We start from the raw sequence: 19,430 nt of genomic DNA, 5'->3' as shown, positions 1-19,430 counted from the left end.
ATGAAATTTTAATAATCAGCATTTCATTACATTGCACCTAATTATTTGGTGGGAACCTTGCAATGAAGCCAAGGAAGCACAACCATATTTTCCTGAATTTATTTTATTCATACAATACTGTAATTACATAACTAAGCCTTACAGTAAGCTAATGGCTATAACCTTCTTGCATACCACAGTTTATACATATATAATTATACAGTAGTAATATTCCATGTCTGTTTGGCCATCATTCAAGATAAAAGTCTAGATGTAAAAATAATTTTTCAGTATGTTTACAGTTTTTTTTTTTCCATCAATGATATATGTACTGTAATGTTTTTTATCCTACCAGGTGTTATTACTGCATACTGTAAAGTACAGGTTTGTGTTACTACATACAATACACGGCAAAAATGACACAACAAAACATGGGCCATCAGTACACTTCATGAAGTGCACTGTAGGCATACTAAAGTTTTATAGGGTCCCTTCAGCTCCCAGCTGCACTCACATTTTAGCCTTTTATTTTTATCTCCATTGTAATATTGTAAAACATTTTAACCACACAGTCATAGCAGTTGATCCCGAACTTACATTTACAACTTACTTATTCATGACCCTGATACTAGGTTTGCGCTCTTGACTTCTTGCATAAATGACCAAAGCTAGTTCTTTTGTTACACAGTCTCCCTTATGGTCCTCTTCAGAACCATATACTCTTCAGTTAACTTTGACCTGGTCCACCCAGCATCAAGATGGTCAAGATTCTCCAACTTCATGACCAAGGGCAGCATAGTTTTCTTCCACTTAGCAGGAAACAGGCAAACATACCAGTATCATAACACATAGCAGAACTTAGGGAACACCAACAAAACAAAGAGCTTCCATAATAAAGAATTTAATCACATAACACTTCAGTATCCCATCTTTCCAATCTCTCTTCATCAATAAACCAAACTTTACATGACATTTTCATTGAGCCTGTCAATATGCATACAATGATTATATAGTTAGCCTGTCTAAATAGGGGTATTTTTTGGCATCCTATCCAGATCAGTTTAATTTTTGCTCGACATTGCACATGCACAATTTTTTTTGCAGTTGTACCAATTGTTGCGGTTAAGAAAATTACACGATCACACTGAAAAATGTGTGCTCAGTGGCATAGTGCAGTCAGGGAAAGTGGCAATGATCAAGAGGTTATTGAATTTAACATGAAAAATTTAGGGTAATTCATTTGCATATACAGATGTTATTTATGTTTTCCAGGTGGCAAAAATTAATATAGGCTATGCAAGACAAGCCAAGAGGATTGACATGAAGAAATTGAAGGGCACCATGTGGACAATGTTGAGTGATACATCTACCAATAAGGAGAATGAAAGAGGGTAAGCTAGAAGATTTTATTGAGTATTGTTTGTGCTTGGTTTTCCTAGATTATTTTATGGTTAATGGATTATTAGGTTACATGCAAAAAAAAAAAGTTAAACAATATATTAGGCAGAATAAGATATTGATCCTGAAATTTTCTTTCAAGAGTATTATCCATGAAGAACATTGTACCTATTTGTTTATCCTTAAATACCAGAAGGGTAAACAAAGTACAGTACATGGCTGGATTTAGGGCATTTGTCATGGTGATTCTTAGTACCAAAGGTCATGTACCACACAGAAATATAGCAGCACTAGAGCTGTTGTTCATTAAATGAGCCATGTTAAATTGAGAATAAAAGATCAACAGCTATAGAAATTTACCAACAGTTGTTTCCATTTTCTACATTTACAGTTCTATAAAAATTCTGCCACATTTGTTTCAATTATAGTCATTATTAGTATTAAAGCAAAGGTGAGTCAATGGCAGATTTATGTGACAGCATTTAATATGATGGATATTGATGAGATTTATAATATACGGTACTCGATTCTAAACCATGAAAATGTAAGATATAATTTAAACAGTAAAAAATTGTATGGAAAGGCAGTGTGACTTGCAGTATTTTTTTACTATTTTTTGGCTCCAAGGATACAGACCTGAAGTATTTTTTCTTTGGCAATAGCTGGTCAGCTTGTCGAAGCTTGACAACGACATCTTCAAATTTGAGAGCACCCTATGCAGATATTGTGGTAACCATCCCCTCATGCATCTGCAGTTTTAGTTTTACTTCATCCAATATAATGTTTAGACATATTCCTTGTTACTGTTTAGACATATTTCTTGTTCTCCCCTTTATGGCTTTTTTCGAAGCTGTTTTCATCTTGTGTTTCTGTGTTTGAGTGGTTTATGATTGTCTTTTTTTTTAATAGTGCTTGTATTTGGAATGATGGTTCATGATGATCATTGTAGGTGTCCTGGATGTGACAGTGTGTGTGCCCATTTGATAGCTGCAGTTGCCATTGACCCTCATTCATTGTGTTTGTTGTGCAGAGGCCAGAAGTGTTTGTCATCTTGGACTTGCACTAAATGTGTCTTGGTTTCCTTCTCAGTGGGAGAGATATGGTTCAAGAAGGAAGATGATGAATTTCCTACCAGCGTCTTCCAAAGACAATCACAGCTGGTAATACCTTTTTTTGATACTGTACTTACCTTGTCACCTACCCCTCTTGGCATGCTGCTTGTCCTTACCCCCACCACAGAAGAGGGTATGTGTGGCTTGGATGAGTTGCCCAATCAGTTTGTGATGCTGAGGCAAGGAAGTCTTCTCTCTCTCTCTCTCTCTCTCTCTCTCTCTCTCTCTCTCTCTCTCTCTCTCTCTCTCTCTCTCTCTCTCTCTCTCTCTCTCTCTCTCTCTCTCTCTCTCTCTCTCTCTCTCTCTCTCTCTCTCTCTCTCTCTCTCTCTCTCTCAGCTGTTGAAGGCTCATGGCCTTTCATGGACATTCTGGACCTGCCAGCCATTTTAGCTTCCCTGAGCATTTAGTTTTGGCAGGGATCAGTGTTTCAAGATCCTATTGATTTCCTCTTAAAATCCTTCCTGCAAATATGCTGATGTTGTTGGGGCTTCACAAGAAAGAAACTTTGGTGTATGACTAAGCCAGAAATACAGAAGGTTTACACAAAAACTCAGTCTCTTAAAACTAATTTATTTCCTTATTACCTTATCTGTATACTCATACATGAAAACTTAACATTATATGTACACAAAAAACAACAGAATCAATTCCTATTTAATCCACATACACACACACGCACACATACACACACATCCATGATCACATAATAATTACCTTGTTCTAGACTTAAACTATGAAACAACCTACATATAGAAAAACCCCTGCCCTTTCACCACCACTGCAACCAACACTAGATTAATATACTATTCTGTTACTTTTGTTCTCACTTCTCAGAGTAAAGCCTTTAAGTAGTTCTGAATACCAAATATCAATTATTAGTTTTCTGTAGCATATTCCTTACTTAAATATTACTTGGAGCATGTAAACAAAAGGATGATGAAGGTTTCTTTATTAACTTCACTCCATTTAAACAAATTATAAACAACCACCATAAACAAATCCACTAATTAGGGTTTTCCCTCATTTCGAGGCTGAGAAGTTTTATATTCTTTTGTTTTCCTTATGTGCTTACAGTAAAGTATTTGAAAATGATATCAACTTGCCGTTTCTAACTACCCGCAGTTTGTATTCCTATAATCTGGCCAATTCTTCATCTGTGACACTTGATGGGTTGGATTCCTAAATGAACAAAGGGTGATAATGCTTTTTGGTTAGCCTTTTATGAGAAACAAGACTGCTTACGCTGCTCCACCACCTCTTATGCAAGCAGAACAGAACACATAAGGGCCTCTAACAGGATTATCAAACACCCTAAGAGCGGAAAAGGTTGGTTGTCCTACATTCACACCTAAAACAGAAAAAGAGGAGAAACTTTTATAACAACCACACTAAAGCACAAAAACAAAAAAACAATTCAAACATAAAAAACACAATTGAAAAACAAAATATTACATTCTTCCACACAAACCACTTTATTATCAGAAACCTACCACATTTCCTCTTACCAGAGAAGGTAAATTTCTTTACCCTTCTTGTACGAAAAACCCTTTCTCAGAACCCATCCATACTCAGGAACTGGGCCCTGACTTTGGTTCCACAGTCTCTGTCTCCCAGAGTCACTTTCAATCTCTCTCTCTCTCTCTCACTTGTACTCCTTGTCTCGGACCACCTAGACTTTCCGGACTTCAGACCAATTCTGTCTCCTCAGTACCCAACAACACACGCAACATCTCTTCCACACTTTCTTCCAGCACTCTCATCCTCAGACCCAGATCATTGGGAATCTTCCCAACTGCATGTCCATTTACTCCCAACTCTTCCTCATTCACATTCACACCCACACTCATCTTTTCCACCTCTTTCTCAAAAGAAAATCACATATACAGTACTGCAGTACCCTCAATACCCATTAAAACCAACCCCTCTATCAAATTTCCTCTTCTTCTACAACTTCCCTACTTTTCTCTCTTGCTGAGACTTTTATTTGGATGAATTTTGATATACTCAGGCAGTTCTCTCCATCTGCTTAAGTGACTATGATGTGCTCGGATTTCCTCCTCTCCTTCTCCATTTTCACACTCCAGCACATAAGTCAACCCATTCGACCACACCTTTTTCACCTTGTATGGTCCTTCATACTTCTTTCGCATTTTATGTACATTTAATCTCCCTTTTTCAATTACTTCTTTCAATACTGTATCCCCTACCCTATAGCTCTTGAAACTTTCACATGTTTGTCTCCACATCTGTTCCTCCTCACTTAGACCCAACCTTGTTTTCCATTCCTTTCATAATTCATCACACATTCACTCGGAGACTTGCCAGTGCTTTTATGTACAGGCACATTACACACTGATACAGCCTTACTCAACCACAAGTTCCATTCATTCTCTCTCAGTCATCATCTGTAACAGCTCACTTAAAGTCCTAATGGTTCTCTCTGCTAATCCATTAGTGCTGTGTAGGGAATCATCAGTACATGCTCTATTCCCCATTCTCTCGACATTTGTTCAAACACTTTCCCAACAAACTCAGGCCCACTGTCACTCAACATTCGCACAGGCTTTCTTACCGATGCAGGCAACGAACTCGTACTGACCAGCCTCGCTACATTCGCTCTCGTCTTATTCTTCACAGGTACACAACTCTCAAGCTTGCTTTTGTGATCCACCATCACAACTGCTGCTACATTTCCTCTTGCTGTTAGTGGAGGAGAAACACAATCAATCGCCACTAACTCAAACGGCTCTTTCATACTCAACCTCAGCACAGGCGGGCTCACATATACTCTCTGGTACTTTCCTCTCTGACACTCCTCACACTAGTCGCCACGTTTGTACAAATTCACCTTGAATATGGAGAAAACATTATCTCTTTCATACACTCAACCAATTTAAACCTTCCCATATGGCCGTACCTATCGTGTACTAACTTACACATTCCTACGGCACCACTTGCCGAAAAACAGGCACGTACATCAACTCACCCAACCACTCTTTGAAAAGTACACAACTCCTTCACACAAAATGAACCTATCAGCAAGTATTTTATAGTCACTCAAGACCAAAGCCACACTCTACTTTTCACACAACTTCGCAAGTCACTGTCACTCTTATTGACTTCCACACCTCATCTTTCACTCTGGCTCATATCATTCATTCCCACAAACTTAGTCATACAGACTGTCTCGTCCTGTATCTTCACTACTACAAACGATTCCTTCAACAACAACCCTTTCTACACACCCACAGTCAACTCATTTATCCTAAAAAAATCTGTCCCAAATAGAAAAGAACAAGGCATCTGTTCAACTCCCAATACTATGAACCGACACTCTACTTCTAAATCTCCTACTTTAACTTTACTTTTTCCCATCCAGTTATCCTTTCCATTATTCCTTTTATTTGGATATTTACAATCGTTCTAAGAATACTCCAACTCATTTTCTCGACGTCTCTTACTACAGGTAGTGCTCGAGTTACAATAATTTGACTCACGATATTTCGAGTTTACAATGGGGTTAGCAATTAATACCGATACGAAAATACTTAGAAAATATTTTTATACTTTGCGTGGGCGCAGGCAGCAACCTACAATCAGGCAGCGAGAGAGACCAACTTCTTTTCCTCTATCTCTTTATTCCAAGGGTTCTCAACCTGGGGTTCGCGAACCCCCAGGGGTTCACAGGAAGGTTTCCAGGGGTACTTGGATGGCTGACGTAAAAGTATTTTAAACTGCAGCTCCAGTTGAGGGTGGGGCTGTGGGGATGGTTGCGACTTGCGAGGACAGTCAATCAGCTAACTGCCAGGCACTGATGCTTGTAATGTTCATGTTTCTGCTTAATAAAGTCATTAAACTTTAAAATCATTTAATAATATCCTTTGCAGTACCATTGTATATTCAAAATACAATGGTAATATATTGACTAACTAAATATACTAAATTGAGTTAGTCAGTATATTGGTGTCAGCTTACTGGGGGTTCGGGTTGATGGTCTTATAACTTGGGGGGTACTTAACGGGGAAAAGGTTGAGAACCCCTGCTTTATTCCATCTTCTAGTTAAAAAAGTAAAAGAGAATGATAAAAGTATTGTTAGTACCGTTATACTCTTGCGTAAATGCGTACAGCCATAAACAAAACAGCCGAACGAGAAACTGTTGTTTTGCTAATAATCGAATAGGATAACAATTGTTTTACTTGTATTTCAACCATCGTACGGTTAAACAATTACTGTAGTTATGTTACAAATGATGTTAAGTAAAATAGGACGGATATATTTTTTACACTATACCCTTATTCGTTTGGAGAAAAGATCAGCAAGGAAATATACTGCTACAGTAACTTTAAGCTGCAAGGTGTAGCTGAAGCTGAGAAAACAGTGTTCAAGCTGCTAATGACTATAAATTATCGTGCGTTGGCAACATGGATGAAACTCAACCGTAAATAAAATTGGAGAGAATGTATTTTAATCAAAACTACTGGGCATGAAAGAACACAAATTACTGCTGTTTTCACGCCAATAAAAGATAAATACATAAAGCTCGTATTTTGATGAAATCAGGAGAAAATAGCGAAGGAATCTTGCTTTTTTTTTTTTACACAAAACAAACATGCCCCCAAAACAACCAGCCACGATTCCCGCGAACGTCATATATTAATGAAAAAATTAGCTAAATTAATTTCACAACGATACGTATTTAAGTTATATTTTTACTTAAAAACGCTTCGTATAACGAAAAATATCCTTGTCCCAAATAAATAAAGTATCTATATTCATTTACGCTAACTAGAAGCAAGAAAAGCTCTCTGAACTGAGTTAAATGCAACGAAATAAACACTGCCTGATTGATTCCCAGAACAAAACACTGATCGCAATTTATAATACAAAAGCAATATGAGAATATACGCAATTGGGTACAATGTAGTAAAATATAACTTTTTAAAAGATCCTTGAAAAAGATGCACATTCATTATGTTGATGTTTGTATAATACTGTGAATATGTGAATAGAGTTCAGTATAATGTAGGCTAGGCTACCATATATGTAGCCTATACGATATACCATAGTGTAGGCTAATCCTTGTTTGTTATTCAGTTTCTCTTTATACTGAATTATCATAAGTCAATCTGCATTGAACCTGCAGAATTAGCTGACACTAATAATTACTATACCGTTTATGTACAGAGTACACTGGGTAGTGTAGGCTAGGCTACCATATATGTACAGATGGTACTGATTACCCTAGAGCAGGCTAGGCCATATTCGAGATACGATTTTTTCAATAAACGATGGGTTTTTTGGAACCTAACCCCATGGTAAGTAGGGCAATACCTGTACTCACACATTTACCAAAGAAACCTGTGCTCCCATATCAAGTAACCCACAATACTGTCCTTTATTTATACCAACCCCCACTGCCATCTGGTCACTTCTATCATGCTCACACTAATAACCCACTTTTTCACACATCAAACAAACTTCTCTCTCATCTTCCTCATCATCATCCACTTCTAACGGCGTACGTGGTTCCGCTTCCTCATCATATCCTCTTTTATAACTTTTTCTCAACAACCCAATTGTAGTGCACTCCACTCAAACAATGCAAGTGCTAAACATGATTACATCCTTTCACTCCTTCCTTACAGTACACTATTGGTTTTTCACCACCAAAGTGCATGCACACCACCACTTCATACCTCATACTTACTACAACCAACACCTTGTGGAACAGAGACACTCCTGGACACATCATTCCTTTCAACTCCTTCTTATACTGGCTTACATTCAACACTCCCAAACATCCATGTTTCTTGCAGACTTCGTCTATTACTTCTCTTCTCAGATCATTTACACTAACAGGTACTCTCGTTTTCAATTCATCGCTTACCAAATCCCTCAGTCCATACCACACACTTTCGAACAGAGAACCACCATCTCCCTTACTCTCATGGGTAACCATCACTCCTTTCAGCAAATATTTTGGGTTTGTCCCTCATTCTCTCTACTGTCATTTCCCCAGGCAATTTGGACATCATGTCCGCAGTCACATTCCTTGAACCTGGGATACACTCTACCGAGAAGTCAAAGTCACTCAAATCCTCCAACATTTTTGCAATCCTACCATCCATGTCTTTCATTCTTTGCCAATATACCATTAGCTGATGATCTGTTCTCACCACAAACTTCACCCCGTACGAAAACGATCTCAGTGTCTTCATACAAAATCTCAAAGCAGGCAACTTTCTCTCAACCTCATTCACAACCGGCTCTTGCATAAAGTACTAACCCATTGATGTACCACTGGCATTGGCATCTATATACACACTTCCAGCTTACTTACATTTGGACTATAGTCCGGATACACCAACTCTACATCTTCCATCATCTCTTCTTTCAATCTTTCAAATGCTTTCATCATTCTTTCATCCCACCTTATTGCGGTGCCTTTCTTACACTCAGTCCACTCGGTCAATCCCCATAGTGGGGTAGCGCCGTTAGGGCACCTCATGTGGTGTACTGTAGGCATTATTTAAGGTTTTTTGCAGCATGCCTTTGGCCCCTAGCTACAACCCCTTTCATTCCTTTTACTATACCTCCTTTCTTATTCTCTTTCTTCTATCTTACTTTCCATCCCCTCCTAACAATTGATTCACAGTGGAACTGCTAGGTTTTCCTCCTGTTACACCTTTGTTCCAACACAATATACAAACCATCGGTCTTTTACATTAGGAATTACTTTCATCGAAGCTGGAAGCGGCCGTTGAACTTTCAGACAAGGTGATTAGGTATTTAACTACTGTCCAGGAGGCGGGAGTCCCGCCTGCCCAGTTGTAAACATTCCAATTTGGCTTTTGGCTGTCGTTGGGGGCAGACGTGTTTTCTTTGCTCTCTGCCCTGACTTCCGTTGAGCTGCCTTTTCCCACTTGGATCTTTTTCTTGTTTCTTTGTGCCTTAATTATGAAACCTCTTGATATGTCCCTTAAGCCCACCTTCCCCCAGCCTGTGTGTCCTGGGGTTGGCTATAAGAAATGTAATAGCTTTTGCTCTAGTGTTGATATGGACCCTCACGCCCTTTGCTCTTCTTGCAGGGGGCATGTGTTCACGTACTTCACCTTGTGCTGAGTGTTGTTCCTGGTTGGCTGAGCAGTGGGTGAAGTTTGAGGGAAGGAGACAGTACCAAAGGAAGCCTGCCAAGGCGTCATCCGAGGGTTACCCACCCCTAATGACTCCCCTTGTGGGTAACCTGTCGGGATCGTTTCTCTCTCCCGGCAAGCTTCCCCTTCTTGCTGCCTCTCCTTTGGGTGAGGACTCCCCTTCATCTTCTTCACTCACTTCTTTGGGTGTTGAAGACTGCTGGGGAGATTGACCCGACTTTGTCTTCAGGTATGGCGGTAGAGACTTCTCTCGAGGGCTGGCTCTAGACCTGGCTCCACCTGGGTCTGCCTGTCTTGCATGCCGGTGGTGACCCACGCCGTGCTACAGCTACTACGTGCACTGTCATCATGACTGCCTTCGCCACGATGCCGGTGACTGCCGCCTCTCACCTGGGTACCCAGGTGAAGGCCCACCTGCTTCCCACTGTGCTGTGCTGCTGCTGCCTGGCTTCCTGGCTCCGCTATCCCAGCCAGGACCCTCCAGGATGGTGACTTCAACCATGCCCTGTCTCACGGTTCCTGTTCCTGCTATTGCCGACTTCTGCACGTTCCCCATCCCGGTCCCGGCCCCTGACTTACCTGGCTCTTACACCTGCCCTGCCTGCGTTGGGCGCTCCTGTCGCTGCTCCTGGTTTTCCTGGCTCCTGGGTTGCACTCTGGCTGCCTTGGTCGCCTCTGGCTCTCTCATTGATGTCTCCGCTGCTCAGGTTGCTCCTGCTACCCTGGCCTCCTTGGCTGCTCCTGTGTCTTCTCCTGCTCCCTCCTGGATGGGGGACCTGACTGGTATCCTGAAGAAGATGACAAAGAACTAGTCAAAGAAGAGGTCTTGTAAGGTGTCGTTGTCTTCATTGTCTTCATCTTTGTTGTCTGCTACCTCCTCCCTTTCTTATGAGGCTGATCAGTCGAAGAAGAAGAAGGCTGTCCCCCCCTCTCCAAGAAATCCCATCCTGGGACTTCTAAGGGACTGTCTCCCTCCACAGGGGAGGCAGTGGGATCTCTTGTCACCTCTTCCTGGCCCTCGAGCCAGGGAACTGAATTGTTGACCCCCGGGTCCGTCGTTTCGGGAGCCGAGGGTGTGCAGACCTCAGTTTGTACACCCATTGCTGTGCCTAAGGAGCCCGCTTCGAAGGCTGGCACAGTGTTGGATGTTCGTTCACAAGCCGCGCCGAGTACCCGGGTCTCTAAGGAGATGGGTACCCTGAACTGGTGCCAGAGAGACCTCTCTCCATACTGATTCGGGCACAGGACAAGAGAAAGAGCCCGGACATGCAGGTGTCTCGTCTCTTCCTGCTAACACTTCGAGTGCCAAGCAAGGTTCCTGGGTAGGTGCTTCGGCCTCTCGAGTCCAAACACTTGGCGAGACAGAGAAGAGGTCCCATGTACAGCCTTCTCGCAAGGTTCCGGCCTCGAAGAAGACTGGGCTCGTCAAGAGGACAGCACAAGTTTTCGCCAGCCAGCCATGCGCTTGATTCTTCCCAGTCCCTGGGGGTCATGTGACCAGCCTGGCTGAGCTTGGCTCGTGTGAACCACTATGCTCTCCTCGACCCGAGTTCCTGTCATCACCGCGGGTTGGTGACCACTCTTGGCCCGCTGCTCCTGCTGGTTCCACGAGCAGGACTGGTGGGGATGCCCGATCCTCCTCGCCTGTCCCCTCAGCCTCCTGGGCTTCCCCTAGGAGGTGCCAGTTGGACAGGAGGAACTCTGGTGAGTTGTCTCCCTGGAGTTCAACTACAAAGGCCTACTCTCCTGGCTCAGTCCTCGGACCCACCAGATCAGACGCCCATGTAGTGCAGGATGGATCTCGGGGATCTGCCAAGGTTCTCCCTCCTGCTGGACCTGGTGCGTCTAGGCCCGGGTTGCTCTTTGCAGCAGCTTACTGCAGAAGGTATCTCCCTTTCACAGCAACCCTGGAAGGCAGTCTCCTGGTTGGATCTATGGTCATTAACAGTATCCAAAGTGGCTGCCTCCTTGGGTGTCATCGTGCCTGAGGAGGACTCCACTTTCAGGAGACTGTACCAGTCTGGAGGTAGAGCCATTCCCTACCTTGCCCACCAGACAGCAAACCTGTGGGCCAACCTGGTTCTCAAGTGTAGAGACGCTGTTCTTTCTCGCTTCGCCAGGTCTGTGGGACCCGAGTTGGCAGTGACCCAATGGAACGGACCGTTGCTGGGTCCTGCCTCTTGCTTCCCTAGGGAGCTGGTAGATGCTGCGTGGACTGACGTCAGGGCGGCGACAGCGACCATCTTGTCCACCAGGCAGTGGCTAAGACCTCTGGGTCTTCGTGCTCCACTGTGGCCCAGCCTTCGGGCCAGGCTAGCACTTCCTCCACCCCTAAGAAGTCCCAGACTTTGAAGGGATCCCGCGGGAATACCTAGCCTCCTCCTTCCGCCGGCAAGGGTGTGCAGTCGCGTCCTTTTCAGCCTGCTTTCCAGTCTGGGAAGAAGGGGAAATGCTAGGGGTGGTGTTCCCCTCCAACTGCTGCCAAAGTTGGGGATCCTGTTGAGCCACTGGGCAACATGATAGCGATCGGAGATGAGCCCTGGGTAGTGGATGTCCTTCGGGAGGGATATCTACTCCCTTCGAGTCTTAGCCACCCCACACCGTCTCTCTGGTCCGTCTATGTACCTACGTTCCTGGATCATCGAAGTAGATTGCACACACATGGGGAATCGATCTTTTAGAGTCACCTCATTCACCTTCCTGTAATCCATGCACATCCTTAACTTTCCATTTGGTTTTCTTATGGATACTATGTGGGTATTCCATGCACTCTCACTCATTTCAATCATTCCTGCTCTTTCTAGTTCCTCACACTGTTGCACAATCACTCGTTACTGGGGCTGGAAATGTCTGGGTCTTCGGTAGATTGGTGTCTCGTCAGTCAGTTGTATCTTAAACTCTGGTAGTCTTGCTATACCAAAATATTCCTTGCCCTTCCCGCAACATCTGGTACACCTCTTCCTTCTCTTCTTCACTCAATCTCACTCTTTCCCTCAACTTTTCTCTCCCATCTTTCCAACTTCTCACCATCAACCATCAGGTTGTACCTAACCACATACCTACTATCACTCAAGTCAACCACTGCTCAAGGTTCCCAATTTATCTCTGCAAAGTATTCCTCTCCATCTCTTATTTAAATTCCCACACACCTTCACACAAACCTTTGTACCTCTAACATCAAGTATCCCATCGAATACATGGCTATCCTCTTCACCTTGTAGCAGGCATCACCTCCATTCACCATAAGCATTTCCCTCTTATCATGCCTTGATGCCCACATTTGCTTCCACCCTACTTTTACACTCACTATGCTGCCTACTTCTCTTGGCAGTTTCACATCCCCCATAGCATACAGCTCTACTCCCGAAACCACTTTTCCATCTACTTCACTACCTTTCATTGCATACAACTTCACGCTGGTTACTACCTCCACTCATGTTTCAGTCATCTCCTTATATGGACAAATCCTTATCCTATTCCTTTTCAAGAAGGCATACCCCAGCAACATATCATACTTATCAGTAACTCCATCCACAACACAAAAGTCATCCTCCTCCATGTCTGTGCCAGCAATTCTAACCAACTAAATGCCTACCTTCATTTCCGATCCTCCAATACCCTTAACACAACCACTACAGTCTTCTTTTCATACCAAACCCTCCTTCACTCTTTCATACGCTTCATTATACACCACATTTCGTTGCATTCAATGCATCTATCCCTTTCACACTAGAGGATTCACCTCAGTAAACCCTCTTCACACCTAGTCTCCCTGACCTACGCTCTTACTTCTACACAACTCCGTTGCTTGTCCATCCTTTCCACAATTGTTACAGTGACTCCTGGGGCCCCTACACATCCTGGCAAAATACCCCTTCCCCCACAATTACCACATCTAGCCGCACTCACATTCCCACTCCTTCCACTCTGGCAGTCCCTTATTCTATGACCAGCCTCTCCATAACCAAAACTTTCCAACTTTTTCACTCTTTGGCAGTCTCTGATCATAAGACCACCCTCACCACAGCCAAACAAGCACATGCAGACCATCTACACTGCCTTCATGGCCTGCTCTTCCACATGTAAAACAGGTTTTCTCTCCAGCATTCATCCTCACTTGGGGCCTAGTTGCATTCCCATGTGGTCTTGTTCCATTTATGTATGGTCTTCCCACATTTACATTTCTGTATCTTTCTCTATTTCTGCTTACACTCCTGTTCCGGTTACTTCCCCCATTTTTATACTTGTCAGCTCTGTCTCTGGATCTCTCATCTCTCCAGTATTCTTCCAGTACCCTTCTTAAAACTCTGATATTTTCATTTACTAAGGCATCATTGTATGATATGGGACTTATTACATCTGATCCTGCATACGAGGTCCATTCAAAAAGTATCCGACCTTGGTCCATAAAGAGAAAAATTTGCACATTTGAAAAAAATTTATTCAATCACCTTTAAAGTACTCCCCCTGGGAGTGCACACACTTTTCCCACCGGTGCTGCCACTGCTGGTAACATCTCTGGAATCTGGACATTGGGATGCTGTAAAGCTCTGCTGTCGTTTTTCTCATAATTTCCTCTCACGACTCAAAACGCTTCCCTTTCAGAGTTGTTTTTAGTTTAGGGAACAGTCTGGAGAGTAGGGAGGATGACGAACAAGTGGAGTGTTGTTTTTGGCCAGATAAGCGTGGATCAGGTGGGCAGAATGAGCAGGTGCATTGTCATGGTGAAGTTGCCAGTTTTGCGCCGCCCACATTTCCGGTCGTTTTTAGCGTACTGCATCTCGAAGGTGTCGCATAACCTCAAGGTAATACTCATTATTAACTGTTTGTCCTGCTGGTGCGTATTCATGATGCACAATACCATTGAGTCAAAAAATGTCAACATTACCTTGACATTGCTACGAACCTGTCGCGCTTTTTTTTAAGTCTTGGTGATGTCTGATGCTTCCATTGTGATGACTGAAATTTAGTTTCCGGTCATATCCGACACCCATGTCTCATCACCAGTGATGATAGTCTTCATGAAGTCAGAGTCACTGTTAGCACAGTCAAGCAGGTCTTGTGCAATTTCCAGGCGGAGTTGTTTCTGCTGTTCCAACAGCAACTTGGGAACGAATTTAGCTGACACTCGTTGCATGGCCAAATCTTCCGTTAAAATTGTATGAACTGATCCTGTGCTTATTCCTACTTCTTCAGTAATTTCGTTGATGGTTATAATGACGACGGTCGGCCTCCACTATTCGACGAACATTTTCAATGATTTCTTCGTTTCTGCTGGTGGATGGCCTGCCTGACCGTGGCTTGCTCTCAACTGAGCTTTGTCCTTGCTTGAAGCGATTATACCACTCCTTTATTTGCGTTACTCCCATGGCTTCATCGCCAAAGGCTTGCTGAATCTTCTGGATAGTTTGCACTTGTGTATCACCAAGCTTGTAGCAGAATTTAATGCAGTAGAGCTGCTCGATGCGCTCTGACATGTTGTGTAAGGACGATAATCCGACGAGCTTGTACTGGACGTCTGCAATCTGGCCCTCACAGGCGGGTACTGCCACACACTAGAGCTTTTAAAATTTACTCGCATGCGCAGTAAGAGTGCTGTCAACTCCAACAAAACTAAGTTGCTAATTGGTGAATCATTTGTCCTTTTATGGACAAAGGTCGGATACTTTTTGAATGCACCTCGTATATCCCTCTTTCTTCTTCTTGATCATACTGTAAGTTCTCCAAAATCTCCAATACATCTTCCCAATTTAAACTTTTTATGACCCATTTCTTATTATCCTTTTTTCTCCTGTTAATGTCTTTATGCACGTTTTCTGGCATGGTAACCAAAAACTTTTTCGTCAATTGCTTGTTCTCTGCAGTATCTTCATTTCCCAAACTTTCTCCTTGCCAACATTTCCAACCTGTTTGCATACAGCACTACTACTTCCCCTGCATTCATTTTTGCTTCCTCAGACTGGTTATCTTTCTTGAAAGTAACGCTCCCTTCATCTGATGCACTTGTTTTATCATTCTGGACTTCAAAATTTCATATGAAGTCTCACATTCACACATATTCTTATGGTATCAACCATCCTTCCAAAAACTCTCCAAACTTAATTGCCCAGATCCTCTCGTTTCTACTGTATTTCTGTTTACAATACCTCTCATATTCTACAGAGAATTCCCAGACATCCTTACCTCTCCTAAAATCATATTTTTAAATTTTCGGGACTTCCCTAAGGAACATGGTGGCTCTTTCTGTCGTCCCATCTGTTCCTTCTCCCTTTTCCTCACTACTAGTTTTGACATTATCACTTTCAGTATTCAAACTATCCTTACTGGGCTCATACCCCTTTGTCTCTTCTTGGACTTCTCTATATTCTTCTTCTTGCCTTTCTTAATTTTCTCCTCTGTCCCACCTTTTACGCTATCTTCATCTCAACTCTCTTCTTCCGTTGAAGAACCACCTTCAACACCTCCCATGTCTCCTATTGGAACTCTCTTTTTCATTCCCTTACTCTTATCCTTCTCCATTCCTTTAGCTCTATCCACCAATTCTCCCATCTCTTTCTTCATTCTTTCTAAATGTTCCCTTAAGGCACTTAACCATGGCAACCAGCACTTCCATTTGCTTACTGACTAACTTCTCCCCCTCCATTATCCCAGTCTCACCCTCTGTGTGCCCTTCAGCCATCTTGCCAGCAGTCCTCACCCCTTTATTTTACCTTACCTTACTCTTCTCAAGCCCCACGTTGGGCACCAAAAATTATGTTGGGGCTTCACGAGGAAGAAACTGTGAAATACAGAAGATTTTAGACTTACACTATAAAACAACTTACATATAGAAGAATCCTTGCCCTTTCAACACCACTGCAACTAACACTAGATTAACATATTATTCTGTAACTTGTTCTCTAAGAGCAAAGCCTTTACGTAGTTCTGGGTACCAAATATCAATTATCAGTTTTCTGTAGCATTTTCCTCACTTAAATATTAACTGCAGCATGTAAACAAAAGGATGATGAAGCTTTCTTTATTAACTTCACTCCACTTGAACAAATTATAAACAAATCTACTAATTAGGGTTTCCCTCATTTCAAGGCTAAGAAGTCTTATCTTCTTTTGTTTTCCTTATCCCTTGAACGCCTACTGGGCGTATCATACGTCGACTAAAATTGTCTGTTGGGTGCGAATGGACGTACCGTGCGTCGACTACAAAAATTTCAACCTTCGGTCAACTTTGACTCGACCGAAATGGTTGAAAAACGCAATTGTAAGCTAAAACTCTTACATTTTAGTAATATTCAATCATGTACCTTCATTTTGCAACAAATTGGAAGTCTGTAGCACAATATTTCGATTTATGGTGAATTTTTGAAAAAAAACTTTTTTGAGTAATAAAAATCCACAATATTATAGTAAATATATTACTATGTAAAAACCAAAGACTTTCGAACACCTGATCGGTGTTCCTCATCAGTGTTAACGTTAAAATGCAAAGTGAGGGTAGTTTTCTTATGAAATAGTTTTTTAAAAATTGGGGCCGGGGCGAGAAGATAACAGCCCATCACGGAAGTGCTGGTTCGGGTGTTATGTAATACCAAATTCAACAGGCAGTTGCGCCAATCTCCTTGATCTTCGTACTTGCGATGTTGCATCTGCCTGCGCTGCATAGGTGCCATAGTCGGAACCATCCACAGGGACGTCGGCTATCTGGAGAGAGAGGGGAAGAGGAAGCAGAGCATCAGGGTTCACACGGTCAACGTCAGTTTTGAAATTAAAATGTTTAATGTAGTGTTTGGCAATAAACCAGTTGATGAAGGGTCTTCATTAGTAAATGGCTTATTATCTTCAAACGATATTCCCATGTTTATGGCAGCACCTTCAACTAATCTTCTCACGTGAGAATCGTCACTTTTAAAAATAGTTCGTGCACCACCCCAATTAATTTTGTGGTCTAAATTAAAACTATGAGCTACCAAAGCGCTCCCCTGTGCATGAAGATCATAGGCCCTTCTATGTTCCCTTAATCTAACATCCAGTCCCCTACCACTCTCCCCGTAGTAACAACCATTGCAATCATGTCAGGGAACCTTGTAAACACCGCTGTTTCTCTTGGTGCTGTTATTATTCTTGGTAAGGGCTTTTGCCAAGGTGTTTTTATAGATATAAACAATTTTGATATCCTGTTGGTATTTATTCATATAATCGCCCACTCTTGAGACTTCTTCTTCGAAGGGTAATGATACATGTTTCTTGTTACTTATTTCCTTATTAACATGACCTATATAAAAGCTCCTTTTAGCACGGCTGATGGCGTCAGAAATAAAATGTTCGGTATTTTAAGGACCTAAAGGTATCTACGACATGGGAGAGTTCTTCATCTAGAAATTGGGGGTCGCATATACGGAGTGCTCTTAAAACAAAGCTAATGATAACATTCCTTTTAACTTGCTGTGAGTGGTGGGAAAAATAATGAATATAATTTTCTTTGTTAGTAGCTTTTCTAAAACCTGAAAATTTGAAAGAGTTACTGTTTACATCCCTATGAATTAAGACATCTAAGAAAGAAATCTTGCCATCAACCTCTTTTTCAACTGTAAATTTTATAGAAACGACAACGTTGTTGGCAGTATTCAGTAAGCAGTCTAAAGCTACATCATCGCCATAAAAAATAATAAATATGTCGTCTACATATCTCACCCACAGAGCAGGCTTGCAGGTTGGGTTACATCTCTTTAATATTTCAACTTCTATGAACTCCATGCACAGGTTAGCTAAAACTGGTGACAATGGTGAACCCATAGAAACACCAGATTTTTGCTGGAAATATTCATCATTAAAAGTGAAAATAGTACAATCAACACAGATTCTAACCAAGTCAAGAAATTGGTCACATGGAATAGGAAAGCTGATTTTGTTTTGGAAAATTGGTTGGCTAAGTCCCTTAGCCAATTACTCGGCACCATATCTGATGCTCACCTAATACACTCCTCCCATTTCATTGATAGACTAAGGAATTTTAACCGTTCCGATGGTAGGATGATTAGCCTCGATGTCACCTCTTTATTTACGAATGTTCCACTTGATTTTGTTTTGGAAAATTTAAAGAAAAGACACGAAGAAGGGATTATCACTTTCCTATTCCATGTGACCAATTTCTTGACTTGGTTAGAATCTGTGTTGATTGTACTATTTTCACTTTTAATGATGAATATTTCCAGCAAAAATCTGGTGTTTCTATGGGTTCACCATTGTCACCAGTTTTAGCTAACCTGCATGGAGTTCATAGAAGTTGAAATATTAAAGATGTAACCCAACCTGCAAGCCTGCTCTGTGGGTGAGATATGTAGACGACATATTTATTATTTTTTTACGGCGATGACGTAGGTTTAGACTGCTTACTGAATACTGCCAACAACGTTGTCGTTTCTATAAAATTTACAGTTGAAAAAGAGGTTGATGGCAAGATTTCTTTCTTAGATGTCTTAATTCATAGGGATGTAAACAGTAACTCTTTCAAATTTTCAGGTTTTAGAAAAGCTACTAACAAAGAAAATTATATTCATTATTTTTCCCACCACTCACAGCAAGTTAAAAGGAATGTTATCATTAGCTTTGTTTTAAGAGCACTCCGTATATGCGACCCCCAATTTCTAGATGAAGAACTCTCCCATGTCGTAGATACCTTTAGGTCCTTAAAATACCCGGAACATTTTATTTCTGACGCCATCAGCCGTGCTAAAAGGAGCTTTTATATAGGTCATGTTAATAAGGAAATAAGTAACAAGAAACATGT

At 41.8% G+C, this 19,430-nt stretch overlaps 1 protein-coding gene across 4 annotated transcripts in view; it reads left to right on the top strand.

Annotated features, from left to right (window-relative positions):
- The window catches only part of barr (barren), a 363,219-nt gene that overhangs the window by 324,316 nt on the left and 19,473 nt on the right, over positions 1-19,430 (top strand). For all 4 annotated transcript variants that reach the window (XM_067101907.1, XM_067101909.1, XM_067101908.1 and 1 more), the window contains exon 13: positions 1,252-1,370. In XM_067101907.1, coding sequence (XP_066958008.1) covers positions 1,252-1,370 — 119 coding nt within the window. The remainder of the gene's footprint in view (positions 1-1,251; positions 1,371-19,430) is intronic.

This window comes from Macrobrachium rosenbergii, chromosome 58 (genome assembly GCF_040412425.1).
Source record: "Macrobrachium rosenbergii isolate ZJJX-2024 chromosome 58, ASM4041242v1, whole genome shotgun sequence".
NCBI lineage: Eukaryota > Metazoa > Arthropoda > Malacostraca > Decapoda > Palaemonidae > Macrobrachium > Macrobrachium rosenbergii.
The sequence above is the reverse complement of the archived record's forward strand: the minus strand, read 5'-3'. Positions and strand labels throughout refer to the sequence as shown.